General features: G+C 40.2%; 1 protein-coding gene and 1 pseudogene across 1 annotated transcript; both read right to left on the bottom strand.

Moving 5' to 3' along the window:
• LOC140950838 (uncharacterized) overlaps nt 1–26,731 on the bottom strand; it is a 55,581-nt pseudogene that overhangs the window by 25,195 nt on the left and 3,655 nt on the right.
• LOC140950920 (adenylate kinase 9-like) lies at nt 1,332–25,696 on the bottom strand. Its single transcript, XM_073400139.1, has 29 exons — nt 25,561–25,696; nt 24,948–25,004; nt 24,711–24,774; nt 22,538–22,687; nt 21,830–21,942; nt 20,890–21,078; nt 19,257–19,385; nt 18,866–18,940; nt 18,282–18,526; nt 17,672–17,852; nt 17,146–17,299; nt 16,354–16,672; nt 15,504–15,661; nt 14,226–14,783; nt 13,540–13,850; nt 12,291–12,519; nt 11,728–11,926; nt 11,065–11,284; nt 10,586–10,654; nt 9,631–9,843; nt 8,532–8,750; nt 7,705–7,918; nt 6,382–6,583; nt 5,670–5,816; nt 5,019–5,236; nt 3,821–4,187; nt 3,172–3,270; nt 2,613–2,830; nt 1,332–1,746 (listed from the first exon to the last, which is right to left on the bottom strand). Exons 1-29 carry the CDS (start codon nt 25,624–25,626, stop codon nt 1,535–1,537), a joined length of 5,595 nt encoding a protein of 1,864 aa, XP_073256240.1. The 5' UTR covers nt 25,627–25,696; the 3' UTR covers nt 1,332–1,534.

Genomic DNA, 26,731 nt, shown 5'->3' on the forward strand with positions numbered 1-26,731 from the left:
TCGCAGGCGGTCACTTTTTGGGGAATATTCGAGTTAATTATTAACGAAAGCGGGGGCACTTGCTGCACTCGTTCATATCATTCTCCCGCGCTTCTCGCTTGTCTCCAGCTCTCGCGCCTCTCGCTTGTTCTTGTTCCCCACTAAGCCCTGGGAAAGCCTGTGGAGGAGGCAGGGTGCGATAAACGTCTGCTGCATCCAGTAACTAGTGGTCTATTACCAATGCTGCATTCTGATTGGTTGAGCTACTACTAGGCTATATGTTATAGCCCACTAGTAGCGAAAAGCGCAGTTTTTTTGGCGGCAAAAAAGGGTTAAAGTCTAGCTTCTGGATAGCTTTGACCAACTAGTTGGATTTACTAAAACAATTATTCCTCTTGCACTCATGGCCTCCGAGTCAATAGCCCATTCGGCCTTCGGCCTCATGGGCTATTGACTCAGAGCCCATTCGGGCTCGAGGAATAATTGTTAATTAGTCTGCGAAAGCAAACTATCAATGTTTAAAGGGCGCCAGGGGGCGGGATCACTTCCCGTATTTGGCCTAACTCCAAGGATGTGCTGCAGAACAGAGTATGGATTTTGGGATCGTAATTCTTAAACGGTGAATACAATTTCACTAGGACAAAAGAAAATAGTGCCTACTCTGTATTTACACTTGGTGGACAACAACTGTATCATGCGTATTGTTTCTTGACAAAACAGAAAAAAAAACGCCAGAATCTGGCTTTTTCGCATGTCATCTGACAAATACAGGCATCAAGTCTTCCGTCCCGAAGTCGAAGCGTCCACACCAACGGGACCCTTGGTTAATTATCGCTAAAATATTAAACGTCTCTATTGAACAGGCAAAGAAGTGTAGGCAAGATCAGGGTTGTTTCGCTGCATTGGTTGACCGTGTAGTCAGTCGTCAGTGCAACTTCATGAACAAGATTACTGATTGGAGGATTAAACTGTACTGTACTGTACCAGAGAGACAAACAAAATTAAAAAATTGGCCATGATGGCAGGGACACTGTCATATACTTAACTATGAACAGCCACGGCGTAGAGTAAATGGGTGAGGGTAAGAATTCTGTTGGAAAGAGATCGTCGGTTTAAAACTTAGGTGTGCCAAAAGACAAACAAACCAACAACGTACATCATTAAAAAAGGCACCACCGCCTTTTATTTGCTCATGTCTATAACCTATCCGAAAGAACTCGTCGAGAATTTCGAGTTGTTTCCCAGATAACTTTGTAAAATTACTCCTATAGTATTCGAAATAGAAGTGACGGGCTTAAAGGCAGTAAGCTAAAAAGAAGATATGCTCCAAAAACTAAACAAAACGGAAAATATTGCATTTGAGGTCAAACAAATTTATTTACAATTATTATTGTCTTGCAGATTATTTACATATCTATTATACAACATCGTTGATTGCCGACATGTTACTGCCGTCATAAAATTAAAAAGTATGCATAGTGTTTTCTGCCTTTATTAAAAATAAATAATCTGTAATCTAGGTCACGCAAAACGGTCACGCTCTGATAATGAAGTGTCACGCACACCACGTGGTTGTGGGCTCTATGTCTTTGAGTGCCAGAAATGTTGACAACTTATGCTCAAAATCAATAGGGAGATCCTCAGGCTCTCGATAACGACTGGTCATCTGTTTACCAAGGTAACCAATCAGCTCGCATTCCTCTTCAAATCTCATTAGTTTTTGTTTGTACTTCTTCCGGACGTACTCACTGCTCTTTGGGTTGTAGGCTGAAATGTAAAAGAAACCCACTGCTGTAAGCTTTTATTTGTTGGGAACTTTAATTCAATGGTGAGTTCACGCAACAGGACGACAGAAAGAAGTGGACGGAAAAACGCTTGTGTGTGACAAACGTGACCGAGCTATTACTTGCATGTTTTGTCGTCATCTTCACTTAACATGAATGTTATTGGTGTAGTTGTAAAAACAATCTGTTAAAAGGAGGGTGAAACGCAGTTGTTACGGTTTTCACCTACGGTTTGCCGTCTTTTTTCCTCTCCCGTCCTGTTGCGTAAATTCCCTAATTGCAGACAGCAGACGCCCTATTTTACACGCCCTTTTAATTTATTACTAAAGCTAGTAATAACCAAACTTTAGGGACTTCGTGCGAGATCGGTCGAAGGTTCAAATGCTCTAGGCTCAACGCTGTGTTTTGCGTAAGTTTAACGTGATGGAAGATCAAAACGTTCGTGATCAGATACAGGTGACAGAAGGTCTCAACGCGCATGGTCAGATTGCGTTCTATACATTACGTTCATTCTTCGATGAAATAAATATAAAAACGAATCCTGGCTACATACGTGCTGTGCACGAGTAATAGCAACCTGGAGATTAGGTTTGCAGGCTCCTCTGGTCTCCCGCAATAAGGGGGTGGAATGAGTCCCGTAAACATGGCCATCACAGACGCCTACTAATGTGAAAGGATGCCTAAATAAAGGATTGTGCCAGGAACAGCATACACAAGAATCCAGTCAAGGGTTGTTTGCCGATTTCGTCATGCACACTTATTCGCTCTTAAGCAAATTACTGGTTTCTAAAGCAATATGATTAGACGAATTCTTAAAAAACAACGTGTTTTCAGCAGTATATCACTTACCCTTAAGATGATAGGCTATGTAGAGAAGAGCTGACTTCTTGGCGTCAACAAACGGATATTTGGGTTTAAAACATCCCACTGCAGTTAACGCTTTGGTCAGTGCTATAGCGACACTCTGCTCCATGTAACCTAACATAGGCAGTCCACTGACAAGCATAGGTTCTTTTCTGGGGGGTAATTTGTGTGGGAGTGTTAGACTATAATACTTCTCCGGTAATCTGCAAAGGATGTGTAAACAATAGAGAGGTTAACGCATTAAGCATTGTGTTTAATCAAGTTACACTAGGAACAACAAAATGGAAGTTATAGTTTGGGGATATCTATTGCCAGGCAATTTCAATCTCGTTAAAGCTCTTGGCCTCATGTCTTGATTTCAGTAGAAGATCCAAAATATACGAATAGATTTCAAACTGCACTTCCGTCGAGAAAGGCAAACGTGAAAAGTGGCGGGAAAATCGTTATCGCCTTACAGCCTGTGCTGATCACGTTTGCTCATTCACCAAACATACGTATGTATCACTTGACTTGTGGGTGCTTTGAGCGAATAATTTTAAGTTACCTCATAAATTTCTGCAGTTTCTCCTCGGACTCGAAGCAGAAGAGTTTTTCTCTGTACTCGACGACTAGGTCTGGCTCACCCGGGACGATGTTCTCGTATCTGTTAATGATATTCCAAACAAGAAAAGAACAAAAAGGAAAACGATAAGTAACGTCACACAAAGGTCAGTATGTAGCATCATTCGCTCACATGATCGTTTCTGGTCATATGACCGTCACTAATCCGCTATTCACTCGGTTGATTAGACTGCAAAACAGTCGGTTTTTTTCTCAAAATCAGTAAAGAAATCGGTAAAGCGTGGCGTAAGAGTCTTACGCGCGCGAGGCGCGGGAGCCTCACAAGAGAAAAAAAAGCGTCTCTCCCCAGTCTCGCTCTCTGTTTTCAGCCTCGTTCCAGACCCTTTGTTTAACTGCCCGCGCGTACTTGAATACGCAAAAATACGGACTGTTTTGCAGTCTATCGGTTGATGAACGTCAAGAGATTTGGTTGAAATATGCCAGGTACTTTCGTCGTGTTCTAAGTTCTTCATTACATGTCTACAAAGATACGCGTTGTGATTTTCAAGGATTGGGTTGAATTTTGCCTTGTTATACTTTGGATGCTGCTCTCTTGTATCTTCTCACTGTTGGAACTAAAATAAGTTATTCACCTTAGCTTGCCATCCAAGTAAGTGACTGGACAGTATCCCTTCAGCTCAATTTGTTTCGGGAACATGGTCTTCACCTCAGCTGCGGTCCTTCGCTTAGGAAGGAGCTCCAAATCGGGGAGTTTTCTAGGAGCCAAAGGCGGTACATAACGAGCGGGGTCCGCCAGAAAGAGTTCCAACTCAACTCTTGACGCCATTTTGTAATAGCGCCCGCGGAACTCAGCAGCAAACTCCAGGGAAGGGTTGACGGAACATTCGACCAGTTCTCCGCGGTCGGCCAGGCTGACAGGACAGTATTGACCAAAATCACCCAGCCTGACCAGGCACTCAGAAGGTGTGATACACATGTCAGCCACTGATGCCGCTTTGCCTGGAAAAGAGAACAGCGACGGCGTAAGGGAGGGGAGAGTTAGGTGGAGTTTTTAACAGTGATTTGGTAGTCTTATAAGGACGTTAACTTTGACAATGAAGTGGGCAAACCCAGTGAAGCGTTAAAGGTGAGTGGGGGGAGTTACTCTCACAGAAGAGGGATAAACCCTATTGGTGGCAGTACGTGCAGGAAGGGGAAACCAAACAATCAAAGAAACGAGTTAAGCCAAACAGAATGGTATTCTCTAAACTTATTGGAAAGGTGTTTTTTTGTTTGTTGGTTGGTTTTTACGTTTCTCGCCAGCTCTCACAACCACAGTTTTGGGTGCAAAGTACATAGACGAGTTATTTGTTTCTTTAGAAAAGGCAAGAAACAAAAACAAAGTGTCTTGCCTCAGTTGTTCAAGCGGTGGATAACGTTATCCAATGGAAAAATCTGTATCCACTAGATAGCACAGTTAGTTTCCTTAATACTTATCCACTGCATAGTGGTTTACCTAGTGGATAGCACTCAGTCTAACGTTTAAACAACCCGGGGCTGGTCTTTCTGCAGACTAGCTGTTATGGCTTCTAATATTACTGTGAAACTCACAAAACCGTGAACACCAGAAATATTTATGGAATGTTATTGTGTTGCGAGAAATAAGCCAATAAGGCGCGAGATAACTAAACCGCAAACAGCAACGGTAATTAGATTGTGCTTTTGAGATTTGCTAACGTGTCCTGAACTTTATTGTGATTGGCCAGTACACAATCAACATTCCTGAAATTTTTCAGCTGTTCTCGGTTTGCTGAGTTTGACAGTAAAAAGTATTTGTGTGATTGGAAATACCTTCAGATAATCTTTGTAAGTAGGTTTGAATCTGACGGACACTTTTCCTGGCTTCATCCAGGGCTTGGTTCCACACCCACCACTTAGACCGCTGACCATCCAAAGAAACCCAGTTTTTGTGTTCCTTTTGGTACCATTCCCTCACGTACGAAATCTCCCGCTGCCAGGCGTTAAGCCTGATACCCAGTATCTGCTGACTGTCGTGCAAGGGAAGTACTCTGGAATTCAAAAGTAATTGAATTTCATTGACACGTCACACGATTTTAAGAAGATTACATATCCCTAACCTGTTCAAGATATTAAGAACCTTAAGCAATGATGACGTTGACGGCATAGCTTTGAATTGGCAAAACAACAGCTTTGCACGTGCACCACGCTTTTTTGTACATTTCTTCGCCGTCGCTGCTCGACTAGGATGAACACAAGACGACGATTTTCCTATTTTTGTGAACGTAGATGCAGTCCATCAGAATTCAAGTCATGCAAACACTTGGCAAATTAAAAAGAGTTGGGAAAAGAGCGATGAAGTTGTAAACAGCCCGAATTCACTTTATGGGTGACGCTTTCGCTTCCGTTGCCGTCGTCGTTGTGTAAGCTACCTTGATCGTCCAAGACGCGGACACATGTGTTTTTTGGACTATGTTTTTTTACCTCGTAGGAGCGTGTCGGTCAGCAGTTCCCCGCCTTAGCACTTCATCGTCTTCTACTTGAAGTTCCAGGACTCTGACAGGAATGATCTTTCGCTCCGTCATCAGCTCCACCTGCCGTCTGGTTACAGGGTAGCCATCAAGTATATAGCTAATAACGAAATAAAACGAATGTTAGGATAATAGAAAATACATTACCCTGTTGAATTGTGAAGTATACACACAAATTCTTAAAATTTCCCTGTTTTTTTTTTTTTGGCCACAGGATGTCAAAATTGAAGTAGCCCAACGATATTAGGCTGCGTTGCATCCGGACTTGTCACTCGAGACCTACAATCAGCGACAAATTTGTTTAGACATTGTCCTCATATGGGGTAACTTCGGGGAATAACAATCCACACCCCTCCCCCCTCTTCTCCATTCAAGGTTGGGGTGTTTTTCTACAGGTTACTCGAACAACGGTACAACATTGCATGAAGGGAGTGGGGGGAGGGTTAAGAAGGAAAAGTGGTGTACAAAAACACCTTATTGAACTAAATTTAACTGCGGGTGTGATTGGTAAGTCTGTCTACATCAAACACGCACGTACCAGCTTTTAGCTAATAACCAGTCATTAAAGCGGATATAAGACTTCAAATATGGATAACGAATCGCTGGACGTTGTATATAATACAAAACTTAGCCAGCCAATCACAGCAAGTGCTACACGCCCTTACCCTCGTGTCTGACACTGCATGTCCAGTAACGCCACTTCCAAGGCTTGAACAGCCAATTCATCGGGGACAGTTGTACCAGCTTTCAAATGTAGGTTGATTTGTCGAGCTAATTCCGTATAAGACTGGAAATTAAGGACTTTTCTTATCGCCTCACCGATGGATAGTCTTACAGCCCCATACTCCGCCACGAAACGATTTGCCACTGCAAGAAAAACAGAAAGTTTATCAGGAAAAATTATATTGATAACGTGGAGAAAATTGACCCGAAACAAGACTTGTAGGAGCTGTGTCACAGCTAGCGAGTTCATTTTTGGTTATAATATCAATTGCCCGTCCGTATTCGCTATGAAAATCGAGAAATCACTTATGAATGACAAAATCACAGTTTTGTGTAAAACAAATATACCTCCCGAGCGAACGTTACAAACAACAAAACAAAACTTTAAAAAACTGTTAGAAATATTCAAAAACCACAATTGCAATCCGTTTCAATCTTCTTCTCGTTTGTCCATCGTTGCCTTCTTTTGCATTTGCGGTGATACGTTTTGGGCAGTTATTACTAAGTGTCACTCAATTTGGTGGCAGTACTCACTATTTGAATTTTTATGAATTTTTATGAATTTCGAGACTTAGCTCCTTAAAAGGTAATTAAATTCCCTGTAGCCTTACTAAATTCCCCTTAGTATGAAAAAGGTATGAACAGAAGACACTTTTTGTAGCAAGACACTTGGATTTACCGGACACAAAAGCGTTCCGTTTTTAACCCGTGGATACCCAAAGGCTTTTTGTGATGGTTTCGATACCCAAATTTGTCACTCGCTCACTTTACGTTGACAGAGATCGGCTCTTCGGGTCCGCCCCGAACTCACTGCCCGATATATTTTCTCTGACACATTCTTTGTATTAGTAGATACTAGTGTTAACTTCTTGATGTTGGAAATTTATCAAGGCGTTGAAATATACAACCTGCACCTTCTATCGGTAGTTTTTTATGTTTTCCGAGCAATTCAGTTCTCGCCTGCTTAGCAGATAGTTATTTGGCTGGTTGGTTGGTGTGTTTTTCGTTTGTGGTTGAGATACAGGGGCGCGAAAGCTCTGAGATCAAAGATGTGGGTTGCCTGCGTCTACACGAGGGTCTAGACGAGTGCGTGGGCTGGCTGAACGGCAGGCTAAGATGTGGGAGGGGGGAAGAGGATTTTCTAAACAATAATCCACGGGTTTCACCAAGGGTTGATTCCCACACCAATACAGCAACAGGCACATGATTCGCCAAAAAAGCCGAGATAAAAAAAAAAATAGTTCAAGTATTTTTTTAATACTTACGTCCGGTTTTTCCAGACTTGGGAGGTCCAATTATCGCCATCTTTATAGGCACTACAGGCTTTGGCGAGGGCTGTTTCAAGAAGCGGGACGGGCACTGCATGAATGAGTCCCGTTCATCCCGTCCCGAGCAGAAGTAAACGTGCTGTCGATACACTACTGGAAAAGTATAAGCTCCGGGACCTTGCTGAGGAGGCAGAACTTCTCCGTCGAGAAGCTAAAAAGAAAGTGGAACAGATTAGTGTTGTTAAGGAACACTTGGTTATGTGTGGGTGTCCTGCCGTTAGTTGAAAATTTTTATATTGGACCTTCTGTTCCGGTTTGAAACGTAAATGGGTTCAACTCACCAGAACTAAGAGAGGCAGGGAGAGAAAGCGTGGTCGAGCAGTTACAGCAATGGATCTGCAAATCTGGAGGCTCAGACTTCGAGTCCTGAACAGCTAATTGGATTTGTTCTCCATAGTCCCGAGTTTAACTCCTCGGCCTTGCTTGTAACAAGTGCAACTGGTTTGCCTTCGGTCAGCTGGGATTCTTACATGCTCCGTTTTTTTTTTTTTCCAGTTATTTGTTCTTGTCCTAATTTATGAGCCACTACGTACAGTACAAGGTTTACTGTAATATGGTCAGCCCTCTTAGGCCATTTTATTGTTTTCTGAACTTGCCTCTCTGGGCAAGTCCATAGAGTCGTCATATATTGGGTTGCGTTTTTTGAAACAGGAACCTTCAGTTACTAATGGAAATACAGGAAAGAAGACTCAAAGTTCTCACTGGAAAGCTGAAAGAGCTAGCTTTTTTGAAACCTGTTTTAAACCAAGTAATGGGCGTAATACCTTGACAGGACACCACCTTCCAAAGCGACTTGGAAACTTGTATCCCATAATAATCATCCTGTTGGCAAGGTAACCATCAATAGCAAAGCAGCGGTCAAACAGGCTTTCCCTGAAATCTACAACCGGTTTCAGCACCTTCTTAATACAGTACTCCACAATTCGCGGCTTGCGTCCTCCATTTATATCCACTCGAGGAATGGAAAGTTCTTCAAGTGTTTCCTGTAAGATGAAAGAAAATCTTCATTCAAGGTCTTCGTTTGTATAAAACTTCAACGCAATCGTGGTTTAGTCGAATTAACTAAGAAAACATGTCATCCTACAATCTAGGACAAACGTACCCGACAAAATGGCAAACTGAATGCAAAATACCTTCAGCAATGCTTTTGCCTGAACAATTTCACAGACGTTTCTTTTTTCCTACCCCCTCCCCTTAATCAAACTAGATAGAGGAACGGGCCCCACCCAGCCTACCCAGGGTTACTTTATAAACCAAAACAACTTAAATTTGGGGAGAGGGGATCTCAAGTTCCGCTGATTCGTCTTTGTCCCCGTGGAAAGCTCATTTTCTTCAACAGATTGTTTAGTTTACCCATTTTTCTGTCAATACAAACGAATCTCAATACTCTTGCATGGGGATGATTCTAAATGCACGCTGACATCTCTCACAGAATATAAATAGCTGATGGAACAACTAAAATAGAATGCCTCTCTTTCTTTCTTTCTAGGCCAATCGTAACGGCCTGAATGCGTTCAGAAGCTTTAGCAGTGTCTTCCCTTCATAAATAACACACTCGTACCAATCACATCTCATACATAAATGAACAGTTAACGGAAAAGCTACACTGGCTTTTCCCGTCAGCTTTTGACAGCTCTTGTCCAGATACAGTTTAACCCTTTAAGCCCTTAGAATGTTCAGCAGGAAATTTCTCCTTGTAAGATCAGTGCTTTATAAAACAAAGTGGTTATGAGAATTGAAGACATCATCACAGGAGATGAATCTACCTGATACTTGAATAACTTCCCACCGGTACATATGTACTTCTATAGAAGATGTATAGCAACAACAAATGAGAATTTGAATTTTGATTTTAAGACTTACCTGTACAATGGCCAGTTTGCCCGTCTCTTCATCATATCGATCTCCAATTTCAGTCTTAAGTCTCTCAATGGCGTCCTCTTCGCTTTCTTCCTCTTCCTCCTCAACTTCTTCCTCATCTTCTTCCTCGGCGTCCAGCAATGCTTCAATGTCTTCTTCTTCGTCGTCTTCCTCCTCTTCTTCACTGTCGTCGCTGTCTCTCTGTGCTCTGCGAGCCTGACGTCAAAGTAACGCAATACAGAGTTAAAGCGCTGCGTCTGTGGCAAACGTCGACGATTTTCCCGCTACTTATTCTGCTTGTTGTTTGCCTCTATCGACACAATCAGTAATCTTCTAGTTAAACCACACGGGGAACCCGAAGGCTGTAAAAGCTATATCATATTCAGTTGTTATTTTAATACCTGTGTTCCTGAGTTTGGAACGGGATTTGAATCAGATCGAAGACGGTTTCAAATGTTTAGTCTTGTCGGCCAAGGGACAGTTACGACTCAAGTTTTGGAAACAGTCTTCATTTGGGTTTCAATTAAACTGTCGTGTCCAATTCACTACGCGCCAAACAAGATTTAATATTTGAAATCGGCAGGGTAAACCGTCTTCGATCTGATTTAAATCCCTTCAAAGACGACTTAAGACACAGGAACAGGTATCAAAATAACATCTAAATATGATTTAGCCTTCACAGCGTTCGGGTTCCTTGTGGTTTAAATGCTAGTTCAAAACGAGCAAAATGTATCTATTCAATGTCAACAATGTACACAAACTATAGTTTTCGAGCCTCCAAGTACATGCAGGAGGTTAAAAAAGCGCGCATATCCTAATGCAAAAATAATCGTCGTTACTATTATGACGCACTACTAAGTACGTGAAATGAAGTTGTAAGAAGTCAACGAAGCGCGCACATTCGAATCCGAAAACAAGTCCTTACGATTATGACGTACTTGAATTCGTTTGGTCTTACCATTTTCTCGGCTTTTTTTGCTTCAATCTCTGCCAACTTTTCTTCGCGTCTACGCGCTCGGTCTTCATCCTGTTGGCGGAAAACAAGGTAAAGAAAATGTAAGTGCGCGTTTTAGTTATTAAATAAAAACGGGTTTACCTAAGTATCGTAAAACTAAGCCGAGGTTATCAAACTGCTCGATTCCAACCGAAAATTGGCAGACAAGACCGGTCAGAACTCGTTGCAAATACAAAGCCGTTTACAGACATTTCTAGTTAAACCATAGATGTAAACAGAGCTAACGCATACTCGTAAGAGTTTATGAAAGGAAAAATTTCTTTGTACTACCCTATCGACTGTCTCGGGGTTTTCAATCGGTATTTGTTGAACACTCTTAACATACATTCAATCGTGCAAAAAGACATTTTTCCTACACAAAAAAGCTGTATTTTTTTTTTCGGCGCGGCAAGGTTAGGAAAATTCTAAAGTTTTTCTCTCACCTTTTGTTTTTTAGCTAATGCTCGTTGCCTTTCTTTTTCGGCCTCTCTCTTATCTCGTTTTTTGCGCCACTTTTCGAGCATCGGAGGCAAAAGCCGATCCGCGATTTCTGTATCTTCAACCACCAGGATGACAGCAAGATCAGGAAACAGACCGGAAGTGGACAGGTAACGAGCCTCGGCTTCAGTACGAGGGAAGCCCTCCAGGATGAATCCAGTAGACCTTGTAAGAAAAGATATTTCAAAATAAGCGGTCAAACTTTGGGAATTGTCAGCGGACCGCTGAATACAGGTTTGACCAGGCCAAAAGTACATCAGAAGAAGAAAACGGTGACAGGCAGAGAGATGCATAAAAAAACTTAGGAAGTTGAGAAATTACCAACTATTACAAGCCATACAAAAATGACCTTAGTGTACTTGTGTAGCAACTCTTAAAATAACTCTTTGTGACGTTGGAAACGGTGACTGTGGCCGCTCAATAGAGGTGCGCTTTATACAAAGTAAGGGAAACGATCTCTGGGACGTCGGAATGTGAACGCTGTGCAATACTCAGTACAGCAGGTTTAAAAACTGTATTGTATTAGGTGATATGACGTGTCTAAGATTTAGCCTAAAGTTTCCAGCAGCCAAAGAGCACAAGACATTTGTCTTAGAATTTTGCCTTACCTAAATGGCTCTTCGTTCCAAAATGCAGGAAGAATATTGTCCAAAGTTTCGTTGGGAAGTGCTTCACCGTCAGCTAAATTGGCGCGGATACTCTCTTCTTCATCTGTAAGTTCCGGTTCCGCTTCTCCTTCGGCTCCAGATCCCTCCTCGCCTTCCGCTGCTCCCTCGCCTTCCTCGGCTTTCGGAGCACCTTCTGCTTCTACATGAAGAGTCCAAGTAAACAATACATTAGCAAGTAAAGAAAATACCAGTTTCCGCGCTTTCGGAGGATTGCTTTTATCAATGAGCATTTTGTGTCGGTTGATGACACGGTTACGCCTACTCTTAAGCCAATTTTTAAGCACATGGGGGCTTATTCGATGAAATAGAATAACCCCGCAAATATAAACAGATCCACTGGCTGCCGTAAACTGTAGTGTAAGTTGAAATTCGTTTTAAAAAAACTGGCCCTTTACAATTACGGAACAACATATATTATAAGAAAAACAGTTATAATAATTATATTTAACACAAGGTAATGAAATCGAATCATCACGGTAAACTAAAGATCATTGACTGCTTACCAGTTCCTTCCATTCCATCAGGTGCCGTGATGGCCTGTTCCCCTGTTTCCTCTTCGTCGTCATCATCATACTCGGGCCCAATCCTCTTCTTGGTCTTAGCAATGATTAGTTCCTGCAGCCGATCTTTGAACGAAATGTGAAACACGCCCATCTGCTTGGCCAGTTGGCGGCCGTGAAGAGTTTTTCCAGCTCCTTTAGGACCAATGACAAGAAGACGGACTGGAGGAGGCTAAAGGTAAAAAAAGATTAAGTTAAAGTCAAATAATTCCACAACGGTTGACCAAAAGGACAACCAGACAAGACTGCAACTGATTATTTAAAAAGTTTTATTGTTGCCATACGAGTCAGCAAGTTCAGCCACTTATGAGGTGATCAACGCAAAAGACGTATTTTAGGGGTGTTGAAATGTATGCTGGGGAAATACTGGACTGAACGGAAGGAAGAACCGGTCTAGCGGAATTCTCAATAGCTACATTTACCATTTCTCTGTCATTCAAACCAACATAAAATCACAGTGTTAAGGATGAAAAACTTGAAACTTGCCGGACCCACTATTTCTTTTATGCTCTTTCAGTTTCTGTTTTTTTAGCATGATCGGTCCCATGGGTTCGAGCTACTAAACGTTCACAAACTGGTGTGAATATACTCCCAACAATAAATCTTGTTCAGTTTTATTCTTTTAATTTACTTATTGTTGTGGTTTGGATTTGTGGTCCGCCAACTTTTTTGGAAAGATAAGAAAACTTTACTTTTTTTACCAGTAAAACAGGATATTAAATATTAGAGATTAAGATTCACGTTTACGCCAAAAGGCTGACGTTAATTTGTATCACGTGACCAAGTTTTCCCTCTATTTTCTGTTTACTCTTTACTGCTTCTACACAAAAACAAGTAGTTTTATACCAGCTTTAACCATAGGAATCGTTCGAGACTGTTTTAATCTGCTTATTTTCTATTCTCTAAATTCTCAACTTGAGTCTGACGTTTGCCGTTTGCGGTAAACATGAATCTTAACCCTTTAAGCCCCAATACCCACATATAAACTCTCCATACTGATCTTCATACATTTCTTAAAAGAATTAGTTGAGAGAGTTTGATAACAGATCAAAGCATTTTCTCTTTGGTGATCATTTTATTAATTCTCATAAGCATTTCTCTTGGCAACATATGGATATTGTTAGGACAAAATTGATAATGGTCACTATTGGGATTTAAGGCGTTGATCTCTCTATTAACTACTGTTTCTCACCTCGAGAGGTTTGTCTTTGGGTAGGAAACTCTCTGGATCGTCTAAAAACGTAGCCCTAGTTTCGGGCGAGGAGAAAAAGTACGTTCTTTCACGGTACTTAGAGGCGCATTCAGCAATACCAGGCCACAAAACATTTCTTTCCTTAAGCATAACAGGGCAGTAGTGATTTGTCTCGCCAAAGATTTTTTTCTTGTCCTTGTTGTAAATGTCTTCCTCTTCCTCCTCTTCTTCTTCCTCTTCTTCGGCGAAATCTTCTTCTTCTTCGTCTTGGTCCATTCCTGTGTATTCCCAGCCACGGTAGTTAAACGGCGCTGAAGCAAGAGAAAGATAGTTTCATAAGTGAAAGGTGACGACCTAAAAGCCATTTAGCTTTCCTTTCCTTCAGAGAGAATGCATCCCAAGTATAGATATGCGACCTCCACGAACTTGCTTGTTAAGAAAATCTACCATTAAAGCTTATTGCCTGTGCTGTTCATCAAGTATTTAAGTCTAAACGTGCAAAGCATGCTTCGTCATTGACTAACGCCTTAAACAGCGAATTCACGACGAAGGCTCTGAGCACTTGTTTGCTTTCCACAGTTTTTTGCTCGCTAACCGATAGTCTTCCATTAGCCTCACCTAACTTTACATATAACAACATAATGCAAGTAAGGTAAAGTAAAAAACCAGCAAACCTCTGTGCATACCTTCAACTCTTCTTATAATCTCCTTGTTCAGAGCATCTACTTCCTGTTCAACTGACACCGAGATAAGATCAAGGTTACTGGTGCCTTTCAGCACAGAAAGCAGCTGAGGAAAGTCTCGATCATAGTTTGTTCTGACATTCTTAAACTCCTCAGTCTCGGGTAAATTAGGAGGCATGTCTGAATCCAGGGGGAACTCCTCTTCTTCCGGTGCTGCTTCAAGTGACAAGTCTTCAGCTGACGGCTGAAGCTCGGTAGAGTCAGAAGCCTTAGGCCCAGTAGCTGCCTCCTCTTCTTCTTCCTCTTCTTTAGCCTGCTCCTGACCCTCCTTCTCTTCTTCAGCCTCCTTACCCTCTTCCTTATCTCCAGCTCCCTCCCCTTCTCCCTCACCAGCCGCTTCTGCCTGTTCCTGTCGGAGTCTTTCTTCCTCTGCCTTTCTCTCAGCTTCCTCTGCAGCCCTTCTTTCAGCTTCTTCTTTTTCTCTCCTCTCCCTTTCTGCTCGTGCTGCTTCCAGGCGAGCCCTCTCCTCTGCACGTCTGGTCTCCCACTTCTTGTGAAGCTCTGAGGGGGAAATATCAGACATTTCGTTAGACTGAAACACAGTCGGGTTTTTCTCAAAATCGGTTTTTTTCGGCGTTTGGGTCTCGTAGGTACAAAGGGCATGAATCTGAGGGGAGAGAAAAACCCGAACGAATTTAACTTATGCAAAGTGCACAGTCCGTGTTTCCGCATCTCTCCCTAGTCTCACTCTCAGCTTTTCACCCTCAGTCCAGATCTTTTGTTCGACTGCATACGCGTTCTAGACCTGCGCAACTATGAACTGTTTTGTAGTCCAGCATCTTAAACGACACGTTGACAAGTTAATTCATCTGCTTCTTACGTATAAAACCAACAATACAGCGTAGAAAAAAACACTCCGGAAAATAAAGCGTACTGCCTTAACGGTGATTTGGATATCTGACATCAATCATCTATCAACTATTCAGGATATTTAGGTGTCTTAACAGCCCATGAGTGCTTAAAAACTTTCCCTTTTTTTGGAGTTTTGGAACCAACAATAGTTTGCGCAACACCAAGGAAGCTAACCTGCGTAGCAGGCGCTTGGAAGTAATGTGCGCAGGAAAAAACGGGCTCGCGCGAGAGACACGCGTGTCTCCCTCTTGCGTCCACTACTTCCAAGCGCCTGCTACGTGGGCTACCAAGAAGCAAGAAATCAAGCATTTAAGGCTACTATGTCGACAACAAGGTAACAAAGACTTCAAAACTCTACACTGTTCTTACCTTCTTTGTTCGTCTGATACCATCTTTTCAGTAAAAATTCACCATTCTCACTGTCATCTCTCAGACAAATCACTTCATCAGGGATAATATTCCTTTCAATCATAGACGTAAACTGCTCGCGTGTTCTGGGAAAGTTATCCAACACATACCCGCCAGCACTGGCAAGAAAGCAAATCATAAAAACCACTTATGCCAAAGAAATGGATGATTTCATTGACGGATAGATATCGTTCTGGTATAGACAATCAAGTAGACTGCGACCAAACTCAATTTTTCTTCAGATTTTGTGATGGGAGGGGCATATGGCAAGACTTTAATTTGTAATACGGTAGTTGTTTTAATCGAATCAGTGCCCTAGGGCGTGCCCTGGGGGGAAGGGGCACTGTACGTTACTTTACCTACTTTTGAATAAGGCAGCGAATTACAGTGAACCTGCTCGGGCCACAGTCGAGCAGTTGTGAAAGAAGCTGAGGGTCCCAATGGCACACCTCCAGATAAATTACTAGATTTTCTCACGCCTCTTGTAAATATTTTTCTTTTTTAAAAGAAAGATGGAGATAATATAAGATAAATTGATTTTTTCCAAATCCCTCATCTAACACTCTTTGCAAATTTGTTTTAGTTGTTTTTAAATCGTTTTTCATATTTTATCTATGTGGCTGACCCGCCTTGAATGGGCATTCATGTTTCTTTGTGACACAGCAATATCGTATACATATATGTGAAGGAAATAAAGGTTTTGTTGTTCAGGTTGTTTAAAAACAACCTCTAGACATCTGGATATGTGGAAGTAAAAGTCAGCCAGGCCTACAACAAGTCAAAAAGCTGGCCACCCCTGTTTTGCACTTACTGTGGCCCGTCTGGGTTCATTTCTTGTAGCTCAGCATAAATCTTTTGAATTGCCTCTTCGATCACATCTGTGTACTCATCTGGGGAGAGTTCAGGCTCTCTCTTCTCAGCTTCAGCCAAGACTTCATTCACGATCTGAAGCACTTCAGGATGATTAGCATCAATAGGAAGCTCTTCTGGGACAATTTTCTGTGGTTTTTCATCAACACTTTCCTCGTCACCTTCTTCTGTTTGTTTCTCACCTTCAGCTTCTTCGTCCTTATCACCATCTTTCTCCTCCGAATTATCTTCATCAACTTGTGTTGGAGGCGGCTCAGGTTCTATGAAAGAGTGCACACAACCTTAGGTGGAGCAACGAGCTATCGATAATATCTACCACAAAAAAAACAGCCTTAAAGTTTAAAGGCGTGTTGTCCAATTCATCAGTATTGACCATCCTCACATCACTGTAAACAAAGGCACAAACTCGAGACAATGGGGTGTCAAAATACAGTGATTTGTATGAAACTGTCCAGCCTAACCTCAACCTTAGAAACTACAAATGGCCTATTCAATTGACTACATTAATCTTTGTCTTGCATTAGAATACAGCCTAATAAAAATCTATTTTCTTGATAAAATCAGTGAAAAGGATGTGTGAAGGAAAAACAGTAGTCCGCGCACGCAGCCATTTTTGTCTTGATCATCAAGCAACACTCCTCCTCAAACTTCTTGAGGAAGAGTGTTAATTAAGTGGCTAGACAAAAACAGCTGCACAGGAGGCCAGTAACAAAACAGTTGAAAAATAACTCACTCTCTTCTTCCTCCGAAGCTTCAAACTGCTGACTTTGCTTTGCTGCAGTTATTTTAGAGATGGCTGATTCAACTGTCTCATCTCGTATCTCGTCCAACATTTTCTTCTTGGCTGCTTCTCTCCGAGGCTTGATTAACTCATCAATATCTAAGATCTGCAAAAGTGGGGAAACCGCAAGTCAAAACTTGTGCAACCTGTTCAAGTTTGTCACTTTATAACAGTGTTGTGAATAAATTTAAATATAAAAAAATCCAGTTTATTCCTACAGGTGCAAGTTTTGTGAAGATTAATAATTATTCTTGCCTTGATTATGCAGTTAATTAACCCCAATTTTTCTTTTTGTTAACAAACTGTGCTTCATCTAAATGACTTGTACAACTCATCAATATTCTGCAGGTTCATAAAATCAATTGTGATATGCACATAATAATCCTTTAACTTTTGATGAATTCATAAATTTAAATTAATTTTTCTTTCTAATGCACTGTACATGTAACTACTGATGATAGAAATTCAAACTAATTACCTTTGCATTGTATCTCACTGCCAGTGCATGAGCCACTATGGTCTTCCCAGAGTGTGGTGGACCCAAAACACACACTTTACAGGGTGGGCGGGGCAAATGAGGGGCTAGATAGGGGCGAGGATTTCGCATGAAGTGTGCCAGGGCCTCATTTGTTGACATCACATAAAGCTTGTCCAAGAAACTGGAAATTAGACAGATTTAATATCAATAATGTTGAAAATACCAGTATGTAGCATAATATTACTTGATATCTAGATTCCAATTCTTGAATCCAAATACTTGATTCTGTAAAATGACAAACCAGATTTAATTTCAGCAAACCAGCTGTACATCTTCCTTCCATCTACTTTTCTCTCCATTAAAAATTGACTTCATAATTATCAAGCCATTGAACTTTGTTGTTGTTTGTTTTTGTTAACCTTTTGGTGAATTTGGAAAGTCATGGAGTATTTCAACAACATGTCATCCATTTTTCATTACAACATATAACCACCCTCAAACCCTCCCCAAAGCTCCAAAACTAACTGCTCTAGCTGTAAGATTAGAACCCAGAGTTAATTTTCTAGTACAGTTTTTTGACATTTATTTATATCTTGTTGTGTTCATCTACCTGACAGAAAACTGTGCATTTCCTTGTACAATATTTCCCTCCTTCAGTGCCACTGGGCATGCACGGCCCCATTTGCTACGTCGCCAGCGGAACTTGGGTGCCACCATTTCTGTGGCTGCTAGTGTTCGAAGAAGGTCATCAGTCTCAGTGTCATCAGATATCTCCTCACCCTCCTCTCCTCCTTGGAGGCGCAAAGGGACAAGGGCGTGGTTCAACTTGAAAGTGTTTAGTTTCATCATCAAGGACTATGATAAAAGGAAATTATGTTTCAAACTTTGACAATCAATGGAATAAAGTAATTTGGACTGTGGTTTCCCTAAGTTAATATGGTAACTTAGACTAACTTGTGGCTAGTACACATGTTGGATCAGCACCTACCCCTCCCCTAACCCAGTATTTTGACCTACGTGACAAATAAGATTGGGTTAGGGAAGAAGTAGTTAGCAGTTTTTAAAATTTTTTGTAACTAACAGAGACATGAAACACAAATCAAAATAATCATTATTTAAAACGCATTGCTACCTTCCATAATAAAAACTGCAAATACACTAAGGGCAAAAAGAATGAAATAGAAGATAACTCACTTTAAAGACTACTTTTGGACTCTCATTCGCATCTAGCTCTATTAGCCGTTGTTGATCGTGATCAGCCATGTAGTCCTACAGTTATAGAAGATGAACAATTTAAGCTAAAAATAAAGATAAATTTTGTTCATGCAGTAACAAATACAAAAAAACATGTGAACTATAAAATTTAGTGGTTTTCCAAAAATAATAAGCTACTGTGGTGATAGGTTGAAGAGATCTCAGAAGTGACAAATCTAACTGTACTGTAGATGATTTCCCTGTGCACCCATCAGAACCTTGGCTTCCTTGTGTAACAGTTCCATCTCCATATGTTAAAGAGAAAGAATATCCATGACGTTCATTGTACATGACATGTCATGTATATACATACAATACAACCTGGAAGTACCTCTAAGGTTCTCAGCATCATATCGCGAAACTTCTTAACGCTTGCAGCAACATTCTGAGGAAGGTCTTCTGGTCTGGTGACAAGCCTTGCAACAAGTTCCGGTGTTATCTCCTCACGTTCTTCCTCCTCCTTTGGAAAAAAGTCATTTAACAGATTTGACGTTTTGAAGACTAGCTAATTGATATACAGTACCACTCTGAAAAAGTAAGTTAACAGTCCCCACTTGAGACTCGATTCTCACATTTCAAAACTCAATTTGTTTGAGTTTCTAGAGACTTGCATTTTTGAATATTTATCACTTGAAAGGGTTTCAGGAAAACAATTTACTTTTCGAGAAAAACAACAATAGACATTTGCACATACAGTGTAAATTTGCACCAAGTGTCAGCGCTTGAAATGTACATGTCATGTGTAAGTTTTCTAGGTGATAAAAAAGGACTAACAAAAGGTTTTTCATCTTGAGTTCAATAATCGAGTTGTTGTATTTTTATAAGAATTCTCTCTTGAGAAACATAAGCAATGTTCTATTTTTGGTGCATATAAAACATGTAACAGTACGTAAGCTCAGCCCAACCGCATAGGAGATAGAGTTCTAAAGTGACGTTATAAAAATTAAAATTTTGAAATTATGGGATTTGTTGGGATATTTTTCATCTGAAAGGCCTACTTGCCAAAATTTATCATTGTGAGGCAAATTGTCTAGGAGATACTAGTACCATTTTGCTCTGAAGACTCCACACAAATCCTTCTAAATCTGACTCAGTTCCAAATGTTATGAACTGAGTCAAATTTAGAAAGATTTGTATGGAGTCATGTGTAATTCAAAACCTCTTGCTTCAACATGCAATTCACAACTTTATAAATCATAAAACAACGATGTAGTATTCCTAAAAGCAAAAGTCATCATTTCTGAAGGATTATTCAAGACTATTTTGTTCGTGGTCATTTTCAGACGAGAAACATGGAACTGCAATGCAGCAGCATTATACTTTACAAGGCACTTTTGCTTGTTTATTTACTTTTCATCGGTGGTACATGTAATTCTTCGCCAGGGGCAAACAACGAAAACTTTACGTTTTCGTTTCAAAACCACAGAACAAGTGGGGAATTTTGCGAGCCATTAGATTCGTCCTTTGTGCGCAGATACGTTTCGAAAGTGCAAATTTTGTTTGATCACGGAAGTAAGCAAGGATTGCAAAAGCCCTTTGTCACAGTCCACAGCATGTACTTCACAATCCTTTAAACAGAGAGCAGTCAGTTTGATGAATTTGTTCCTCGAGAGATCAGTCAAGTGACAAGCTCATTATATTTCTTGAGACTTGAGTCTCTATTCTTAAAACCCGAGAATCAATTCTCCAGACTTGAGACTCAATTCTCAAGATCAAAAATTGAGTGAGCTGTACTGTAAGCAGCAGTTTTATATACACCTGTAAAAGCCACCCTCCACTTTACTTTAAGAACCATTCGACCAGTTGACAAAAATCATGGGTTCTTAGAATCGGTTTAACTGCGTCTTAACTGCGATGGTCTTCGTTGTATTTACAATGTATTTCCTCATTCTGCTGTGCAAAAAACCAGTATATGAAATTCATATATAGCCAGCTTCATTACATTAAATACTTTGCTAAAGTACCTCCTCTTCTTCCTCAATCATTTCCTCTTCAGCTTCCTCTTCTTCTTCCTCCTCTTCATCTTCTTCATCTTTGTCTTTCTCTTCGTTTGTTGCCATGTCAGGTGCATATTTACTCTTTGTGTACAGGATATCAGTTAGCGGATCTACTCGTTGTTCACAGCGCCGCTTCTCCAAATCCTTGTCAGGAATCTGGTTAGAGATATGGTATGTAAAGTCCATTTAGTATTTGAAAGCAACATAATGTATTTGAGTCAGGGCAAGATAATTATGAAAAGCAACATGGTGTAAACACATACATGTAACAAATATTGATATAATTGAGGGCTCAATGCAAGAATGACACCTTCAATTTTTGGTACTTTTTGAAAGTATCCACTGGATAATTAGTGTTGAGGAGTGGATTCAATTTAACTCAGGTCAGTTTGTTTCATGGTACTCTGGAATAAGAATAAAATGGAAAAAACTCTAGATATCACCGTTTTGTGTGCTACATTATGAAGGTAATTCATCACATCTGCACATCTGGTCGGAAAAAAAGACATTAATGATGCATGTAGAATTCCAGTGGTCCAAAACAGTAGTGGTAAAAGAGTTGTAACAAAATTTCGGTGTATTCTAATTCTGGAATAGCTTCAATCAAACTAGGCTTGATTTCCGCCGTCTCCCGGGTCAGGTCTTTGATCCTCCCCTCTCTCCGGGGGACGATCATGAGTGCGGGCTCATTTTCCCGAACAGTGGCTAGTAATCGAGCCTACAATCGAACACACCCTCTGTCTCCCCAGGTTCAAATGCCACTTGCCCCATCTTCAAACATGCAAGAGTTTGTTTGCAGGTTACCACTCTGTTTAATAGCTGGGGGTTGTTCCTTATGACTCGAACTCCCTGTCTGTGGATCAAAAAGTACTACAACTACATGGCAATCTAAATTGCTGGTACCCACCTTAAGATTGATGATAAAATCTGGTGTGAGAGGAAGATTCTTCACAAGGTCAAGTTGATCAGCCATTGACAGCCAGTCCTCACATAAAGACGGAAACCCATCCAGTACATACCCTAGAATAAGATATTGTACGTATATCACATGCAAAGTATTGATAGCTACATGCAAGAGTGATGGTTAAAATGAAACCTTTTGCTGTAATCTATGAACAAAAAATTGAAAGAATCCCATTGCTCTGAGCCTGTCTTTTCCAGGGTGTCCAGCATATGATTTCAATGAAAGAAATTAGATTTTCTGGTTGCCGAGGAACAAAAGTTAGGTGTGACAAAGGGCCACCTGGTGACGGTACAATGTAGCACAAACCCTTATTTGCATGAAATTATTCATTTCTTCTGCATTAATTTTTACAAAGTGAAAGTGAAGGGTTTTTAATTTTTATTTTGGTTACTGTTCCAATGAAAGCTCTCCTAAGTTAATGGAAACCCTCATAAGTGGACAGCTACACTCAAGGACACCTACACAAAACTCTGTTTTTCTCAACTCCCATAAAAACACTATATTTTTACATTCCCATTAGCAGCCAGCTCATGTTATGGACACCTTTTTTTGTGTCCCAATGGTGTCTGCTAACAAGAGCTTCCACTATACAGGTATTAAGTAGTGAAAATGTGAATTTTTAAATGTGGCAAACCAGAAAGTTTTACTCACCATGATGAGCCACTTCTGGGGAACTGATTTTATCTAGCAAAACTTTGGCACACACTTCTTCAGGAATTGCTTCACCTCTGAGCAAAATTTCCTGTGCATTTCCACCAAGCTCTGTCTGTAGTTCAATTCCTTGATTTATTATTTCTGAGCCTGTGTCAAAAAAAGATTCAGTTCATGCATGAACATGGATGTCGACTTCATGGTAATCTAGCTGAGGGACAAGTGGGTACTTAATAAAACAAACAATGAACTAACATTAGACACTTGATTGAGATTCTGTTGTTCACAGTGAAATTATTTGTGAAAATATCATCTTTCATAAGTAGGTTGAGTATGATCGTTGAGGTGAACGTAGTCCTGAATAGGACTGTTGTTGTTGACAGTGCAGTGACTGACATTTCGACAATCTGTGCAGTAGTCATCTTCATCTTTGGCTCAAACCTTTCACAATCTTGTCCTTCTCAGGTTGGACCAACAATGAGAGATATGTCACTTTAAACAGGTTGGACTGTACTTGGTATAATGTACATTTATGCTGACATCATCTACATGTGTGTTTATAAAATAACTAAGATAGTAAGCGTGCTCTGATTGGCCTAGAGGAGTATTTGCATGAGAGTATGTAAACATGGTTGTGGCGTCAAGTTGTTTGGCTTTTCGCGCACTAGTCACACAAACACGAATTTGAAAAAGTTTTCATGTTCAAAACTCGACAAGTTTACTTTATTTTCCCATTCCTTCGTCGGCTGAAACTTGGAAAATCGTTACAAAGAAGGTGTGTCAATTTTTCTTCACTTTAGCTCACATTTTAAGTGAGAAGAATCCGTATTTTGGAAAGCATCTTTTTGGAAAACAAAAACTGATTGCACGTGCAAGACTTCATGGACAAGATTTTGCGACTGGTAAGAATTTCTCTTTTAATCAGTGCCATACAAAGAGTTTTGCGTTTTTTTCTCGGGAAAGTTATTTTATAAAAGCAATAGAAAACTTTTTTCCTGTGTTTGCATAGCCTGATATAAACACTCGAGGCGTTGAGAGAATTCTCGACAGTTATGCAAACCCTCAACTTCGTCTTGGGTTTGCATAACTGTCTCGAATTCTCCTAACTCCTCTCGTGTTTATATCAGACTATGCAAACACAGAAAACGTTTTCTATTGCTTAAAAAGCTAAGGACCAGTTTGAATGCCTGCTTAATCAGGGCAGAAATTAAACTGTTGATTAAAAGGCCATGCATATTTTGCAGCATTTTAGGGGCTAAGTTTACTGTTTTGTTCTTCAGCAAACTTTCTTTAATTTGAAAAATATCTTTTTCTGCATTAGATGGAATTGATAGTGGAGGACAATAACTGTGAGGGATAGTATATCTTTATACTTGATAGCTTAACCCTTCACTTCTCAGTTTCCACACATGTACATTATTGTACAATTTCTCTAAACTATTCTTATCCATTTTTCAGATGGTATAAGTTGGGAGAATCCTGTTCAAGATCTAAGCAACTTCTATTTTCTGATCATTTTATTAATTCTCATTGCATTTTCTCTTGATTAAGTATTGAACCTTTTAGGAGAAATGTGGTGACTGTCCCTTCTGGGGCTTAAAAAAACGGAAATCTGAGCTGGCCAAGACATCTGACACCAGTTGTTCCGGATAAATAATGTCTATCCACTGGATAATGTATTGATTTCCCTGATACTTAATCCACTAGATAGTGATTTATCCAGTGAATAGCACTATCCACTATTTGAACTATCAGCGCCTGTTGTTTGATTCCTCTGAAGTTTTTAAAATTTGTGTGCTGCATTCCCATACTCTACGTTCTAGAAAGCTAAGACATCTGAATCTTTTATGCTTGAGATGTCTTAGGCATTCTAAATACAGCCATACGCTTATAAACAAGTAATTTGACATTCGAATTCCTGCCCCATAGTGTCCAGAGTAAAGTAAGAGCAGTACTATAATAGTTACATGTAATGGCCATGTAACTTGATAGTAGTTAACAGTGGATTTACAATGTCAAAATTTTTGCTGATTTTCACTGATGAATCAAATTTGTTGAGATAAAAGCTTATGACAAATTTTAACTGTACCTAAAGATGCAAGGTTGGCTTTGCCATGTTCTTGATATGGTAAGGAGAATTAAGATATTAATGTAAACTCCTTGAAATACTCACCATTTATGAGCTCACACTTCCATACCCTGGCTAACTTCTTTGCAAGTGTTGTTTTCCCTGATCCCTGAATTTTTGGTGGAAGAAAGGAATTTGTGACACTAGGTTAAAAATCTTCAACAAAAAAATAAATAACTTTGAAAGCTTATTGGCTTAATTTGATTAAACAATCGAGGAACTGTACATGTTCAAAGATTTATAACGTATGATGCATGAAAATAAAATAATTTATTTACTTACGGGCTTCCCAATGACAATAAAGCATGTTGGCTTGGAGTTAAGAAAACGCCTTTCCGCCTAAAAAAGTCAACCAGTTTCACAGATTAGTAAAAGTATTAAGCTTTAAAGTTAATTATCAGAGAAGTTTTAATAATCGCGTTCTGTTCAGAGCTAGGATCAGATCATCGGAGAATCTTCAATTTTAAACTATATTTCAACGAAAACTGGCATCTTTTTTATATTTAGTACTCAAGCTGAAGCTTTAGGACCCCAAACAAATATTTTTATTCCTTACATTTGATTTTTGAGAATGAAGCCACAGCGGATTAAACCCACAAGAAGCAAGGAAGCAAGCTTCAGATTAAAGCTTACAGTTCTGATGACATTGTGAAGGACAGCAAAATATCTTGGCAACTCTGGTTCTCAGATTCCCGAAAAATCAAGCATTTGTTTGCTTGCAACCTTTGTCAACATGCTTTTCTTTCGCCTGATAATAAGCAAGGCATATTTCCATCAAAAACACAAATGATACAAAAGGCTGTTTTTGTTTTGCTCCGATCTTTGGTGCTAGCAAAACCAACATGTCGGCTCGTGGAAATTTTACTCAGATTATGGCGCCAAATTCTTATCTTACCTTATCTTCATTGAACGGATCTTCTTCGGCGACATTTGTGGTAGGTGATGAAGTATCTTCAACCATTACTAAGGTTTTTCACAAGAAATATAGTTGGAAGTCTTTTCACGTGTAAAGTCGATGTTCATTTCAGCGCCTGACTTTGAGCCTTTCCGATTTTCTTGCATTTTGCACAGCTGTCATGGCAACGGACGTGTTTACCGTCAAACCGGCAGGAGCCTGGGACTTTCATCGTCACGCAACACTCTATTGGGTTGGGACCTATTGGGTTAGCTTTGCCGTCTTTTTCTCTCATTTTATTATTGATTGTTTTAATTTCAAAAGTGTATTTCTTTCAAAATAAAACGAAGATCATGGTTTCTCAACCGCTTACAAAAAGGACACAAGTAAGGAAGCATTCAATTATGCCATCCCGCATACGCCACCTTTAATAACAAAAAGAAAAAACTCTTTGAATGCAGAGGTCCACGTAAAGCGTAAATAAAACAGACTGGTTCCTCTTGCAGGATCTCTAATAAAGGAGATGCTATAGCCAAACGACACTTAATGTGTATAATGAAATAAACTGAATGTAGGGCTGGCACTACGGCAAATGGCTGATTCATTTAGCCCAATATACTAGCCTTCCTGAGCTCTGGCCCTGAGGAAGGCTGATTTTGTTAGTCCAAAACATTGACTTAAAATAGTTTTGCACCTTCTTTGCTCTTGCCATCAATATGAAATTTGTTCAACCCATTCACCCCCAAAAACTTTCCCGAAAAACGCCTTAATTGAATTTTTTTCTTGCCACTATGCCTCCATCTAGCTAAAAGCAAGTTAACTGATCACGTCTCCTAAACGCCCGTAGATGTTATTAGAGCGATTTTCGTATGACCTTGAAAAATGGTTTCGGTAAGTGTTACGTAAGTGTTCGTTATTTGTTGTTTTATCAGCCAGTGGATGAAAAGATCAAAGCATGGCCTCTTCGTTTTCCGGCCAAAGAAAACCAATCAAGAAAACCAATCGTGTTGCAGTATGACGTCAAAGCGGAGTATCCCTTGATTTCTAGAAATTTCTCGGGCATGAAGTTTTTTCACCCGAGCGTTTGCTTAACCAAATATTGTTCATAGTGTTGACAGGCCATACACGACTCCCTTTGGCTGAGCTGTTGTATCTTTGACCTTAGCTTCAT

This window comes from Porites lutea, chromosome 1 (genome assembly GCF_958299795.1).
Source record: "Porites lutea chromosome 1, jaPorLute2.1, whole genome shotgun sequence".
Taxonomy (NCBI): domain Eukaryota; kingdom Metazoa; phylum Cnidaria; class Anthozoa; order Scleractinia; family Poritidae; genus Porites; species Porites lutea.